Source organism: Hibiscus syriacus, unplaced genomic scaffold (assembly GCF_006381635.1).
Source record: "Hibiscus syriacus cultivar Baekdansim isolate YM2019G1 unplaced genomic scaffold, ASM638163v2 tig00009796_pilon, whole genome shotgun sequence".
In the NCBI taxonomy this organism is placed as follows: Eukaryota; Viridiplantae; Streptophyta; class Magnoliopsida; order Malvales; family Malvaceae; genus Hibiscus; species Hibiscus syriacus.
In genome coordinates, this window is record NW_024062201.1 from 46,424 (window position 1) to 60,462 (window position 14,039).

Genomic DNA, 14,039 nt, shown 5'->3' on the forward strand with positions numbered 1-14,039 from the left:
ATCCAACTGCAAGACGTGGCACCAAATATTCTCCGCACAAACATAAATGGCATCGACATTTACGGCCAATGGTACTCGGACTATGTTGAACACGAGTATGTATCCGACACAAATATATTTGATTTTCCATCATATACTTGAAAATCATATCTCGGCATTCATATACGAATGTGACACACACAGATACTTTAAAACAAAATAAGAAGTCGGGATGACATGGCTTCCGGCCATCGTTATCAAAGAATATATTGTGATTCTCAGCTGAAACACCAAGACATCCATGCTCATTACAGAACCAAGAAGACTACAAAATGAATAGAAATGTTACCCTTGGGTGTTTCCAGGAGCTTTGCTTTTACAAGAAGTCCCAAAATGCATTTTGTGGCTGCCCAAGAATAAAGAAAAGCAAAATAATCTAATATCGGTTCCAGTATGTCCGGCGCCTGAACCAGTTGTAGTCAGGCAAACCTTGGACAGGGCCCATGGCAGCAATCGCTATATCCTGCAAAAACCAACACAATCGGCATTAAAAACATTACATCTTCAATTTCAATGTCATGACCCAATTTCAGTCGATGCAGAAAGAGTAGTTAAGAGCTGGGTTTGATTGCAGTTCCTACCCTGTCATAAATAAATCGGTTTGCAACTCGTTTCACAGTGCTTGGATCAACAGCATCGATCCTAGCAAATAATTCAGCAAATGGGATCCTCCGACCGTATGTAAGTAGCTGCAAGAATTGGAGGCCAAAGCCAAATAAGCAATCAAAAAATGAAATATACGAGGTTCATGAAAAATTAATATCATAAAATTCTCTGTGGCAATAGAATTTTTGTTTCTAGTAAATCGAGATTTCTCCTTGAATCATTTAAATCTTTATTTGGTTAAAAACAGCATATGTGCTATGATTCAAATGATATGGTTGCTAGAATTCCATGCACCATCGGATTTAAAAATAAAACCTTCTCTAATACCAGGAAAAACTGTACCTGCCGTCCAATATCTTCAGCTACAGGACTAGTTCCATCTATGTGAAGCATCAAGGATGATTTTAACTGCAACAAGACACAGCAATGGTAGTTAAGCACACTAAGACATTGCAGTCAATGTGTCCTTTAAACATAACTGATGCAAAATTTGCATGTTTGGCATGGTGCATTAAATCGCATCAGCTAGGGCGGGAATGGTTGAAATATTTTAGCAACAAAAAAGGATATTTCTGTTCAATTGAGAGAGTAGAGATTCTCTAGAATTGCACAATAAAATGGAAGGTATTTGAAAAGTAAAAGATAATGAAGTATTTCAAGCAAAACCTGCCACTATGAGATATTCCGGCTAATTAGTCTGGCAGTTCATTATAATGATTGTAGTTAGCAGGACTGTGATTGTAAATTCTATGACCTCTTGAACCCACTTTCATTGGTGCATTCGACTCAAGCTTATTTTACTAACTTAGAATGCCAAAAAGTCATCTATTGTCAACTGAATTGTTCTATTGGCACACTGTAGAAGCACTTAATGACAAGATATGCAAAATTTTCAAAATTAGCATCTATCAAACATGACGTCATAGAAGCATTTGTAGCTACCTGATTACGAGCACGAATGACATCAGCTTCTGAAACACGATAGGCTAGCTTGGTTGCCTCGTGCATAATTGCAAACGCCAAATCATCTAAACAATCAGGCTGAAACACATATAAAACATAGAATTTAAATGAAAAACAAATACAAATACAACAGCATATAGCCAACAGTTACACATGCCAAACAGTTTTGTTAAGTCCTATCTGATTACGGGTTTGAGTATGACAAACATTTTGGAATATCATATCCTCGTACTCATATCAGACTCGAGTATGAGATAGTTACAGGTACAAATCTGGCCATTTTTGTAGATCACATCCTCCTATCCATATCTGAAAAAGTGTAGGGAACTGGTTTTGAATACAAGTATCGCAAGAAAAATGGGTGTCGTATAAGAATATTTCTAGAAAAATGAAGAATCCGACAAACTTAAATTAAGCCAAGACAAAAGGAGGGAGGAAATGGCAGCAAGCCAGGTAAGATGTTAAGGCCTCAAGAAGATGAATTAAAAATATCAAGATGATATCGAAAAATATGACAATCTTTTATCTGAAAACACAATCACCGGCAATAGATACCAAAAAGATACCAAATAATATGACCATAACAAAACATTACAAAAGCATATGGGAACATCACCTTGGCAACCGCATAGACACCAAAAAGACCAGTATCTTTATAGTTGGTGTTGAAGGCCATCATGCTTTCCGCAATTTCATTAACGCTGACTCTTTGTACCAGGTCAGAGCTGTTTAAAAGGGATTTGAAAACTAATCAAAACACTAAGAAAACGTACGAGTTTCATCCTGAAACTGAAACATGGTATAGTTTAACCTTATGATCAGAGAATCAACATAAGAATAAAGCTCACCCCATGTGCTTTCCACACCCAACATTTTTGCTCCATGAACCCAGCATTGCCTGCATAACCATTAGTGCAATAGAATCTGGGTCCGTCCAAGATGCTCCCTCAAAAGCAACCGCAAATTGTGCCAGAGGAACATCATCATTGATCATTCTAACCTGATTTTTTTTAATTAAGAAAAAACAAAACAGAACATTATAGGGCATAATACCGAATAAAATACCTCAAAATTTACTAAAGGATGACACCCGCACCTCGGAACCAGTAAAAGTGGCCGGTTCATTCATAACTAACTGTGAACCAGTGATTGGATCGGATGATAACTTGGTAAACAACTTCTTAACTTGCTCAACAATTTCCTCATGCTTAACAGCCCCAGACGCAGCAATGACCTGTTATGGTTACCAAATAACACAATTTGAAGAGTCTGCCAACAACTCTTACACAAAGTACTTGCACAATATACTTGGAGATCAATGGAATATGAAGATATTCATTTGCTTTAACTTTAAAGAACTTGATCTTGACATACTAAATGAAGATACACAAGAAAAGCTAATTAGAACACAGCATACCATTCTTGGAGCAGTGTAGTGTGTCTGAATATAGTTCTGCAGATGCTCTTTGGTGATTGTCCTTATATTACCGGCAGGTCCCAGAATAGTCCTACCCAGTGGAGTATATTGGAATGCAGTTGAATGCAAATGGTCAAAAATAACTTCCTCAGTTTGACCCTCAACCTACAAAAATTCACCAGATTTTAGCTTTTCTTATGGATAATCAGCAGAGAACCAAAAGCAAGTGCAGTTGACAAAACCAAGGCAACATTGGCTATAAAAAAAATTAATGATAATAAACTTTCTCATAATGCTAGACAAAAGATTATTTATCACCCAACAGGCCCACCTAGGAATGCAAACATGTGCTTGCAAGCAACTCGTTTTCAGATTGAAAAGAATTCATATCTGGCTTTAATCATTGTCTAATTGAGCTTGAGCAGCACAAAATATCGAGTGAAGTCAAGTATCCTAATGCTCGATTCGAGCAGCTTGCAGGCTTAATCAAGCCTTTTTAATTTATAATATAAATTATTTTAACAAAAATAACTGAGCCGGTGTTCAAACATGAGAATCAAGCTCTTTTTTTTTATTGTAAACACAATCAGTTCCCACATTGAGTTTGGCCTTTAAAATGGAATATGATCAAGCTCAAACTGAGCTTTGAGCCTAAAATTTCAAGTTGAGCTTCTTGCAACTTCAACTCGGATTGGGTTGTACACCTACCCATTGAAAAGAGGAGAGGGGGTACAAGATGAAATATGTTATAAAATCTTTGTTCTGTACAAAAAGCACAACAACTCTATCAAAACCGAACAATCAATGCAAAGCAGTCTCTAACCCCATATAACTCCTATATAACACATGTAGCCAATAAACCTCAGTTATATCTAAACATGTAGAGCACAGCAAGAAACTTTTACTCAGAAACTAGGACCACCTTGTACCTTCATATACTAGTATAAATAGAAATAAATTATCATAAAAAATAGTCAAATTCAATAAATTTAAAAACTTTTTGCTTCACTTTTCTTTAATTTCAAATTCTTTTCCATGCTAATCCAACACACCAAACAAACACACAACCAATCATATTACTCCTCTGTTCCCTAAATGCAAATAGTTTCCATTAATGCCCATAACAAAATCCTAACCCTTCCCCAAAAAAAAAGGACCTCCTTATACCTTGCTACCTCCCATATTTCCTGAAAATAAGATTGAATTCATGATAAAACCCATCACACGACAGCCAAACCAATAATTAGAAAGTCAAATTTTGTTTATTGTGGTCTCAAAATCACTTCCTTCTCCTATTTTCCTCAAAATTATACTCTACGTATCCTAAAGATCATATAAATATATAGACATATTTAGAACCCACCCATTAATCTAAAAACGTATCAGCTACTTACCACGTATCAAGGAAAGACAAACATCCATAATTTATTCCCTTCTATAATCCCTAAACCCAGAAAAACCAAATACATTCTACAAATATTAATCATATATTATTAAAAAAATGTATATCCCAAAATATACAAGCTTCTTAATTACCTCTTCCATTTCTCTTAGAATCACATCCCTTTCCCTACTGATTCTATGTTCCTCAAACTTCGAATTCTGCAAGATATCAGCCAATATATCCAACGCTTTAAAGACATCTTTATCCATAACTTTAGCGTAATAAGTCGTCTGTTCCCTGGAAGTATAAGCATTCAAATGGCCGCCCATATTCTCAATCTCTTCCTCCAGTTCCCTCGCAGACCTCTTCTCTGTCCCTTTAAATATCATATGTTCCAAGAAATGCGCCGTCCCATTCGTCTCCTCGGTCTCAAATCTCGACCCTGCATCGATCCAGACCCCAACCGTAGCCGTGCGGGAAGATAGGGAAGATTCAGTTGCCACGCGAAGGCCATTGGGCAAAGTTGTGATTTTGGTTTCGGGGGAAGATAAGATGTGTGTGTGAGATGTCAGGGTCGGATGAGGCGAACCGTACTTGAGGAAACGAGGATCTGGGTTTTCCAGCTTTTGGAGCTTTGATTTAACTTCGACGGCTAACCGGTCGTAGATCATGGCCGTCGGTGGAGGAGGGGATATCTCTTTAGATTCGGCGGCTGCGAGCGAAGAGGCGGCCGAAGAAGATGACCGGGCGGCGTTGAAAGAGAATGATGGTTTGTGGGACCGTCGAGCTAGGTAAAGAAGCTGCCTGATCGCCATTTTTCGACGATTTATTTCCTTCTACCGATTAATTTTTTAGGGTTTGTGAGAAATTGGGGATTTGAAGAGCGGAGAGTGGAAGGGGATGGCTGTGGTTATTTATTAGGGAAGATGCAGTCGAAGATATTGGGCTAAATAAAAAAAAAATAAGTACCTAAATTATATTCAAAATTTATTTTTGGTGCTTAATAAATTTTTTGTTAAAATTAAGTACTTATTATTTTTTTCGATTATATTTTTAAGGTGTCTATAGTTAAAAAAAACCGTTAATTTTTAACACGTCTCATGTTCATATTTTTCAAAAAAAAATTAAATAATATTTTATTTTAAAAAATAAAAAAAAATATAAACATGACATGTATCATTTAATAAAAAAAATTTAACGACAGACACCTAAAAGTAAAACGAAAAAATATTAGGCATCTATTTTTAACAAAAAAAATTAGTCATCAAAAGTTAATTTTAGACATAATTTAGACATTTATTTTTGAATTAAACCGAGATATTATTGTAATTCTTGCTAAAACTATGTCGTTTTGAAGTTTAAAAGCAAGAAAGGATGAATATGTAATTTGGGTACTTAACAATTTAACACACTTGGAATTAGGGCTTGAGCTTTGATTCATAATTTTTGTTTCTATAAGTATTTGATATATTATTATTGGAATTTATTTTTATGCAATTTTAATTAATATTTAATTATACGTTACAATATATTTTTTAATAGTTAATATTTTTCATTTTAAGAAATATGAATATTATTTTAAATTTAAAAAATTGAGAATTAAAAAAGAGAGAACATTTTTATAGGGTGGAAATTAAATTTGGCTAAAAAAATATAAATACACATGCTTTATATTTTGAAACCAAAAAATAAATCTAAAATAAAATATTATTAAATGATTATAGAATATTATTTTTAAATAATAATAAATTAATTTAATTAAATAAATAATATATAATAAAAATTCAGAAGACCTACAAAATTCAAAGTAAATTAATTACACTAACCAATAATATTTTCGAAAAAATATAAAAAAAATTAACCGTAAATTAATGACAATATAATCATATAAAGAAAATATTAAATCAAAAATATGATTTAACAACTTAAAAAAAATAAAAAATAAAAATCATTATTTACAACAAATGATAAGTACAGCCAATACTAGCATAATAATAATAGGATATGATGACATGCTAGCAACTAACATTATTATAACTTAAATATCGTATATATGAGCACGAACCAAGCGGTCTTCGTGGTAAATGAATTGTCATTATTCTTGAGGATTCGGGTTCGAGCACCATAGATGCTAAGAGTATGAGCGTTCAATGTTGAAAGGTTGAGAGTTATCTACGAACAGATACTACATTATACTTACCCTCTATATATAATGATTACAAATAGAATACGAGAGAACCACGTCGATGTTCCAAAGTAGAGATAAATAACAAAGAGAGCAGTTATTAACAGGGCTTTCAAGGCAAAAGGGCTGGATCTCGTGGTTGAACAACTCTTGGCCAAACTATGGCAATTCCACAGGCTTAATGTTCCAGATCTCCCAGGCGTATTCATGGATGGTTCGGTCGCTGCTGAAGTTGTATGAACCGGCGGTACCAACCTGGTCTCGTATTTCGGCATTGGCACCATCCAAGGTCTCAGTCATAATACAACCGTTCATCGCAAACCTCATACAGGTTAGGGTGAGCAAAATTCGAGTCGACTCAAAAAATCGATTTTTTCCAACTCGAATTAACTTCGAGTTGCAATTTCATAAACTCGACTTCACTCTAAAAAATTTCAAGTTCAAATCGAGTTGTAAAATACAACTCGAATTTTTTAGTAATTAGTGGATTTATTTTCAAGTTTGAGTCGAGTCTTTCGACTTTGTATGATATATGTATCACATATGAAAAAATATGAAGAAATATATTTTTATTATATATATGGTTATAGAAAGTCACTTAAATCGGAAACAAATAATATTATAGTATTATAGAATTAAATTTAAATAGAAAGTCACTCTTGGTGTCTTTACTGCAATCATATTGAGCTTCTTCTTTTTATATGCAATTAAGGAGAAAAGTCCCAAGTAAAAGGATCTTGTGGGGTTCAGATTTTGAAGTCTTTTAAGGTTTCTGGAGATGGCTAGTGTCCAAGATCAACTAGAAATCAAGTTTAGACTGATCGATGGATCGGATATCGGGCCAAAAAAATTCCTTTCTGCAACCACTGTTGCAACCTTGAAGGAAAGTGTCCTTGCTCAATGGCCTAAAGGTTAGTTTGGTGTTTGATTAACTCAGAATGAATATTGGATTTGCTATCGTTTCTTTGCCGAATCGTTTATCGGTTTATATGCTCTTAATCTTGCAGAGAAGGAGAGTGGTCCGAGTACAATGAGAGATGTGAAGCTCATCAGTGCAGGGAAAATATTGGAGAACGACAAAGCATTGGGAGAGTGCCAGAGCCCTATTTGTGATATTCCAGGTGGAGTGACGACTATGCATGTCATCGTTCAACCTCCTCTGGAGAAAGATAGACTTATTATCTGCTGCTCGATGTTTTGTTTTCTTTAGGTCAATCGAAAATGTTTGGTGATGTTATGCATTGCGTTTTAGAGAAGGTTGAACTCGGTTTTCCTTGGCCATTTCTTGTTAATAGTATAAGGCGCCGGAATGAAACCAACCATGCATTCATGCCACCAAACTCATGCTGTTCTTTTCCGAACTTAATGTGTTTTATGATGCTATTTCCCCCCATGAATTAACATTTGAATCTTTCATTGATGGGCAGAAAAGAAAGAAATAAACCAATCGAATTCGAACAAATGCGTGTGTGTCGTATTATAATCTGCGGTTTGACGAGGGACGACATGATTTTCAGGTGGTTAGTCAATTTTATCCTACCTAGACTCTTTGTTTTCTCTAAAGTACTTACATTTAACACCTATGTTCGACACATATCCGGAGATGGGTGTTTATGAACAAACTTAGAAACCGTTGAGCATACCCATGTAGGAAACACACCCGAATCTATACCGGGTGCAAAGTCGGGATAACATAGCTTAATTGATTGTTTTGCCTGCTAGCATAATCCTTGGCTTTAAACTAAGTTACATGATGACAAATTTATGCAGATGAAGAGTGCCAAAACTGGTATAGAAAATGAAGTTGCAGACTTACGGATCGAGGATGGCGATTGGCAATGGCATCCTGCGTGTTTATCATATAGCTGCTCATGTTTGGTGTTTTCTCCTTCTTTTGCTGTTCTATTCCTTATATGTGTAAATAGATGATTGTCCGTCCACTTAGTTCTCTCTGTTGTTTTCACATAAATTAGGCTTGAATCTCGGATTTCATGTCCAAATACGTCTCATCGATCTTTTCGCAAGTTCTGGAGCATCAAAGCTCTTGTTTTGCCATCAGGTTTGAGACCACTTTTTTGCATTCTGAAGTAGAGCTTCTTTGCTGTTTCAACTTTGCCTCTCAAACACATTCCATGAATAACAGCATTATAAAGAGAAACATCTGGTGGAACTCTCTGTAAAACGAACAAAAAGAAGTCTAAACGTCGATCTTCCGAAGTTCAAGAGGGATACAAAATCATTAAGGCTTGATATTTGATCTATGTTACTCGACCTCTGATGTATAAAATGGTTGCTTGAACAATAACTAAATAAAGATAAGCTTACCTCTAAGATTTCCTCTACTTCAGCCCAAAGAGATCCCCAGATGCAGCTTCTTATTAGTGACAAATGAGTAAATGTATCCGGAACACACTTTCGATGAATCATGTGCTCGTAAACTTGCAATGCAACTTTCGGTTTCCTTGCAGTTTCGCAAGCTCCAATGACGAGATTATACGATGCAGTCGAAACCGATAACCCCGAAGCCTCCATTTGCCATAAAAGCTGCAAGGCCTTATCCCATGAACCGAGCTTCCGGCAACACATTAATGCAGTGTTATATAGATGAAGATTTACGAGCGAGTCCTGTTGTCTTATTCTTTCGAAGAGGTGAAGAGCATCGGCATGTTGATTTGCTCTATACAAAGCACCAAGCAATGAATTCCATGTGAAATCATCTGGTTTATGACCCAAAGATGCCATAATATCGTAGATTTTAAAAGCTAATTTGATCTCTCCAGCTTTTCCGAGTGAATTGATCAATGCATTGCATGCTACTGCATTCGGCTTCCACCTATCGTTCAACATCTTCCGAAAGATCGATAATGCTAGATCCCATTTCCCTTCCTTTGCACACGCGTTAATCACGGCATGCATTGTGTCGTCCCAGGGTTCAACTCCATTTCGAATCATCTCATGGTAAGCATCAAGCGCCAATTCACACCGACTACAACGAACAAAGATGCTAACTAGCAAGGAATAAGCGACTCTGTTCCTATATAGCCATTTTCCTGGATTGTTCTCCATAACCTCTCAGCTTCAACCCAATTGTTTGATCTTCCACAAATCGAAATAGCCGTATTATAAACAATCACATCGAAACCCTTTCCCTTTCTCGAATCCCCTTCCGATTCCGCAAACATATAAAGGGCTGCATCACACCCCTGAGTATCTGCAATGGCTTTCAGCATTAAACTATAAGTGTGTCCCGTAATAATTTCATAGTTCTTCATGAACTCGAAAGTGCGCAAGGCATCATTGAGCATCCCATTTCTTAGCAGACAAGAAAGAAGAGAATTACATGCATGAGCGTCGGGTTTAAGACCAGAAAACTCCATTGATTTGCACAATTCCATTGCACTTCTAATCTTGTTGGACCTACTAAGCATCAATATTCTTCTTGATAATTCCTTTTCATCCCTTTCCTCCAAGAAGTATACCTTACCATCTTGTAAAGGGTCCTTCGCATCTGAACTTGCCGAAGGTCGACCGACACATTCGGACGCAAAATCCAAATTCCGGTCGACCACCAAATTCCCCCAAGGAGGCAAATTTCGACACAAAGAATCCGACTCGAATTCTTCTTTTTCATTCCCAATCAAACCATTTTCATCATCAGATTCAAAACCAGTAGACATCTTCATTACTTTAACCCTATCATCCACAATAGTGGACTTGAATTGCGAATTCATCGACGAAGTATTCATCGATAAACGACCAAACCGAACATATTTACTAACAGCATCTCTACTTTGGTAGCATGAATTATACTGCAATCCAAATCCATCTGATATCATTGCAAAAGAAGCTGGATTCCCCAACAATTCTCCCATAACTGATGGACCAAATAATCAGAGATTTTTACCTGCAAAGTTGAATGGGATTCTAAAGATACCATTGGGAGCAGTTTCTTCAATGTTGAAGATAATAGCGGACAAAACGACGGTATATCAATATGGATACTTAAACGCACCGTTTCATGCTCTTTATAATTCTAATGTAAGAGATTAAGAAGTACTATGGATGGACATTTGATCCGAAATTTTTTATTCGATCCGATCCGATCTGATCGGGTCAAAGTTTTCTTTGTAAAATGTTTGAGTTTGGATTGAGTTTTTTAACAATGAATTCAGGTCAAATTTGGTATCAAAGTAAAAAAATCGACCCAAAATAATATTATAATTTTTTTTGTATATTTAGAGATAATTGTAATATTATCGATCTTTATATTATTATTATAGTTAAATCTTTATTTTACCTAATAATATATATATATATATGGATCAGATTGAATGTGTAATTTTTATTTAAAAAAAATGATCTGATTCTGGATTGAGCGAGACACTACTAAATCCGAATCAGATTAATTTGAAGAATTTAGTTACAAATTGAATGAGTGAGTAAAAAATCTGATTCAACTCGATTTATAAATTATTTCTATCTACTATTAGTAAAGAATTTTGGGGAATGTGCCTCTTGAAAATTAAAAAAAATGTTTAATTTTCAGTTAAAATATGTAAATAATTATCTTAATTTTAAGATATTTTTAATGATATATGACATCGTAGAATAATAAAATTGGCATAGTGATAAAATTTAATTTTTATGTTTTATTTTAGGGTAAAATATATAAATGATTTCCGACTATACGATATTGTTTTATTGAATCTTTTGACTATTAAAAGTTACAAAATGATCTTCGACTATAAGAGATTATTTTTTTAAGTCATCTGACTATTAAATATTATAAAATTGTCACTCGATTATCGTTGTGTTCCAAACTCGTTCTTTTTTGTTAAAATTTTATGTCAGTTTGAGTTGGATGTTAACCAACTGACTAAGGTATGATATAATACGAACCCAGAATCTCAAACGACTATCATATCTCAGTCAACAAATTAGAGTCCAGCTCAAACCACCATCAATTTTTTAACGAAGAATGATGATTTTAGAACATAATAAATAATTGGGTAACCGTTTTATAAATTTTAATAATCGATAAACTTAACAAAAATAACCTCCTATAATTAGGGTAAAAATTCGTTCTTATCGACCAGACATGCTTTTAAACGAAACACACAAAAACCATTCAAATCAAGATGGTAAAAAACTACATTTTATTTTTCTTATTTTACTGTGAATCAAACGTTAATGAAGAAGTTCATGCTTCACTCCTAGACGCCGTTCGACGACGGCTTCGTGTCTTGGAGGTTGATCACGGTTTCGAACGCACCGACCAACGCCTTCACCTTACTTTTCCGGGCTCCGACGAGCTTATTCACGGCTTCTTCGATGATGTTATTGAACAGACCCTGTCCGTCTTGCTTCCCCGGCACGTCGTGGTGCCTTAAAACAACCTTTTCGTCAATCGGTCCATCATTTGTGTCACATTCGACGCTTCCTTGCCTGAACTTGAGCTGCATCGGACAATGATCGTCCGGCTCGATGTCGATGATCGTCCCTCTCCGGAACGATAATCTCACCGGTTGGCTATCGTCGGAAGTGTCTGTTTCTTCCATGTGTACTGCATTGTTGAATGCGGAGTCCGAGTCGTGTTTGGCTTCGGTCGCGGTAGACTCGGGCTCATCTTGAACGTTTGGGGACACTTCAGCAGCACAGTTCTCATTTTTATCTGATTCCAACATTACATTTTCCGTCTCCAATTTGATAACATACAGCGTTTTCTCGTTGATGGTGTCGGTGTTGCTTCCGACGTGTTCATCGAGAATTTGCTGCTCGGTTTTATCGTTTTCGAGCTCGTTCCGACTCTTCTGTGGAAGCACTACTTTTAAGTTCCTGTTCTTCCCTGAAAGAGAAGCTCTTCGGGACAACGGAGCTCTTCGTGAAGCAGAAAGATCCTCTAAGGTTACTTTGGAAGTTGCAGTTGTTTTCCCCTTCTTCGTGTCACCGGTTCCGCCCTGTCTCCGGGCGCTTATAACGTCGGATGGAACGGCAGGAAGAAGCTTTTCGGCCCGAGCTTTTGGCTTCGAAGAAGTTGCAGGGCGTTTCAAAAGGCTTTCCTCATTAGCCTTTGATGGAACTTTCTTTGAAGGGACTTGTACTCTCCCGGAACGCGATGATCCGTCCTGCGGCATGACTTTACCGGCATCGGATAAGTCGGATTTCAACTTGGTCGAAAATTTGTTTTTATTCGAAGAGTTCGTAGGCACCTCAGGGTTAATAACATCAGAGGTATCACAGGAATGACTTCCGGAATTGGGAGCATATTTGGACTTGAGCTTCGCAACTGATGCCTTTTCTTTTACGATAGGCTTATTTCCGTCCGGCAAGTCGGTCGATGTCCGAAGCTCGGTGACCTTAGAGGGGAGAGATCTGGTCCTAATCGGTGTTGTCTTCTTCCGCTGCGGCGAGTCTGAGCTCCCGAACAAACTCGGCTCATCCGACGGCTTCTTTATAATTCTCTTTGGAAAAGGAAGCCTAACCTTCTCTTCAGGTTCATCGTGTTCCTTCCCAGGTTTGCAGAAATCGTGGTAAGTACCGATAGAAGCTCTCCGATAGAGAGACGGAGCCCTTTCTCTGGTGTTTGTCGACCCGGCTAACGAGTTTCTTCTCGGATTACCACCATTGATCCCTGTCATATCTGCTGTCATTGAAGAACTGAAACTCTCCAAAGCCATTGAATATGTAGCAGACAGAATCCTGAAATCCAACCAAAACTCCATGTCAGCAGTAGTCAATTATACATACACATGGGCATACACATACACTTATGAATACAGATATACATATACATGCATAAACCTATCAGTGGTAATCAATTAGACTAGATCAATACATACATACATACATATATACATACATATATACATACATACATACATACATACATACATACATACTATGTTGCACTGATACAAATACGGAGACGAAAAATGATAATTTCTAAAAATACAGGGTACGGGGTACGACATATAAAAAATTAAATTATAAATAGATATAAAAAATCATAATAAAACCAACACTTCATAGAAAATTGGTGTAACACCCTAATTTAACCATAATTAAAATCCTAGCATTTGAGAATTTTTTTCCAAACCACTAAATTAATTTCAGTGTTCAATTTGAAAATACTGTAAAACTTGTTTCCAGATTCGAAAGTCCTAAAAAGATTAGGGATCATATAGTAATTATACCAAAAATTCCTTAAATTCTATTCTAATTCTCCATCCGCTTTTCTTCCTTCTATTTCTTTTCTCCCCACCGGTCGCTTCTTCTTCCTTTTATTTCTCCATTTATACCAAACATTGTTTCGCATGTTTATAAACCCTAATTCTCCATTTTTGTTTGTTATTTACTTATTTTCAGACCATATAATTGTCTGCACAACTCGTTCACTCGTTTTTTTTTGTTCTTCAATATTTTTTGTCTCTTTTTTTTCTGTTTCT

The 14,039-nt window shown here is 36.1% G+C and overlaps 4 protein-coding genes across 5 annotated transcripts; 1 reads left to right on the top strand and 3 right to left on the bottom strand.

The window, feature by feature from the left end:
• Positions 1–191: 191 nt before the first annotated feature.
• On the bottom strand, positions 192–5,299 carry LOC120203306 (probable mitochondrial-processing peptidase subunit beta, mitochondrial). Its single transcript, XM_039203617.1, has 9 exons — positions 4,562–5,299; positions 3,026–3,190; positions 2,705–2,842; positions 2,457–2,608; positions 2,225–2,333; positions 1,588–1,686; positions 988–1,053; positions 621–728; positions 192–502 (listed from the first exon to the last, which is right to left on the bottom strand). Exons 1-9 carry the CDS (start codon positions 5,222–5,224, stop codon positions 416–418), a joined length of 1,587 nt encoding a protein of 528 aa, XP_039059548.1. The 5' UTR covers positions 5,225–5,299; the 3' UTR covers positions 192–415.
• A 1,950-nt stretch (positions 5,300–7,249) lies between these two features.
• LOC120203308 (membrane-anchored ubiquitin-fold protein 2-like) lies at positions 7,250–8,579 on the top strand. Of its 2 annotated transcripts, none has more exons than XM_039203620.1 (4): positions 7,250–7,505; positions 7,602–7,763; positions 8,022–8,114; positions 8,365–8,579. In XM_039203620.1, exons 1-3 carry the CDS (start codon positions 7,373–7,375, stop codon positions 8,075–8,077), a joined length of 351 nt encoding a protein of 116 aa, XP_039059551.1. In that variant the 5' UTR covers positions 7,250–7,372; the 3' UTR covers positions 8,078–8,114; positions 8,365–8,579. The 2 variants fall into 2 exon arrangements, with proteins under 2 accessions (XP_039059551.1, XP_039059550.1); XM_039203619.1 differs by having other exon boundaries at positions 8,022–8,111; positions 8,365–8,578.
• On the bottom strand, positions 8,484–10,343 carry LOC120203307 (pentatricopeptide repeat-containing protein At3g29290-like). The gene is given in 3 exon segments (XM_039203618.1): positions 8,484–8,768; positions 8,920–9,620; positions 9,623–10,343. Coding segments are annotated over 3 exon segments (1,587 nt in total). The 5' UTR covers positions 10,341–10,343; the 3' UTR covers positions 8,484–8,600.
• A 1,464-nt stretch (positions 10,344–11,807) lies between these two features.
• On the bottom strand, positions 11,808–13,316 carry LOC120203288. Its single transcript, XM_039203606.1, has one exon. The coding sequence runs from the start codon at positions 13,314–13,316 to the stop codon at positions 11,808–11,810; it is 1,509 nt and encodes a 502-aa protein (XP_039059537.1).
• Positions 13,317–14,039: the final 723 nt, after the last annotated feature.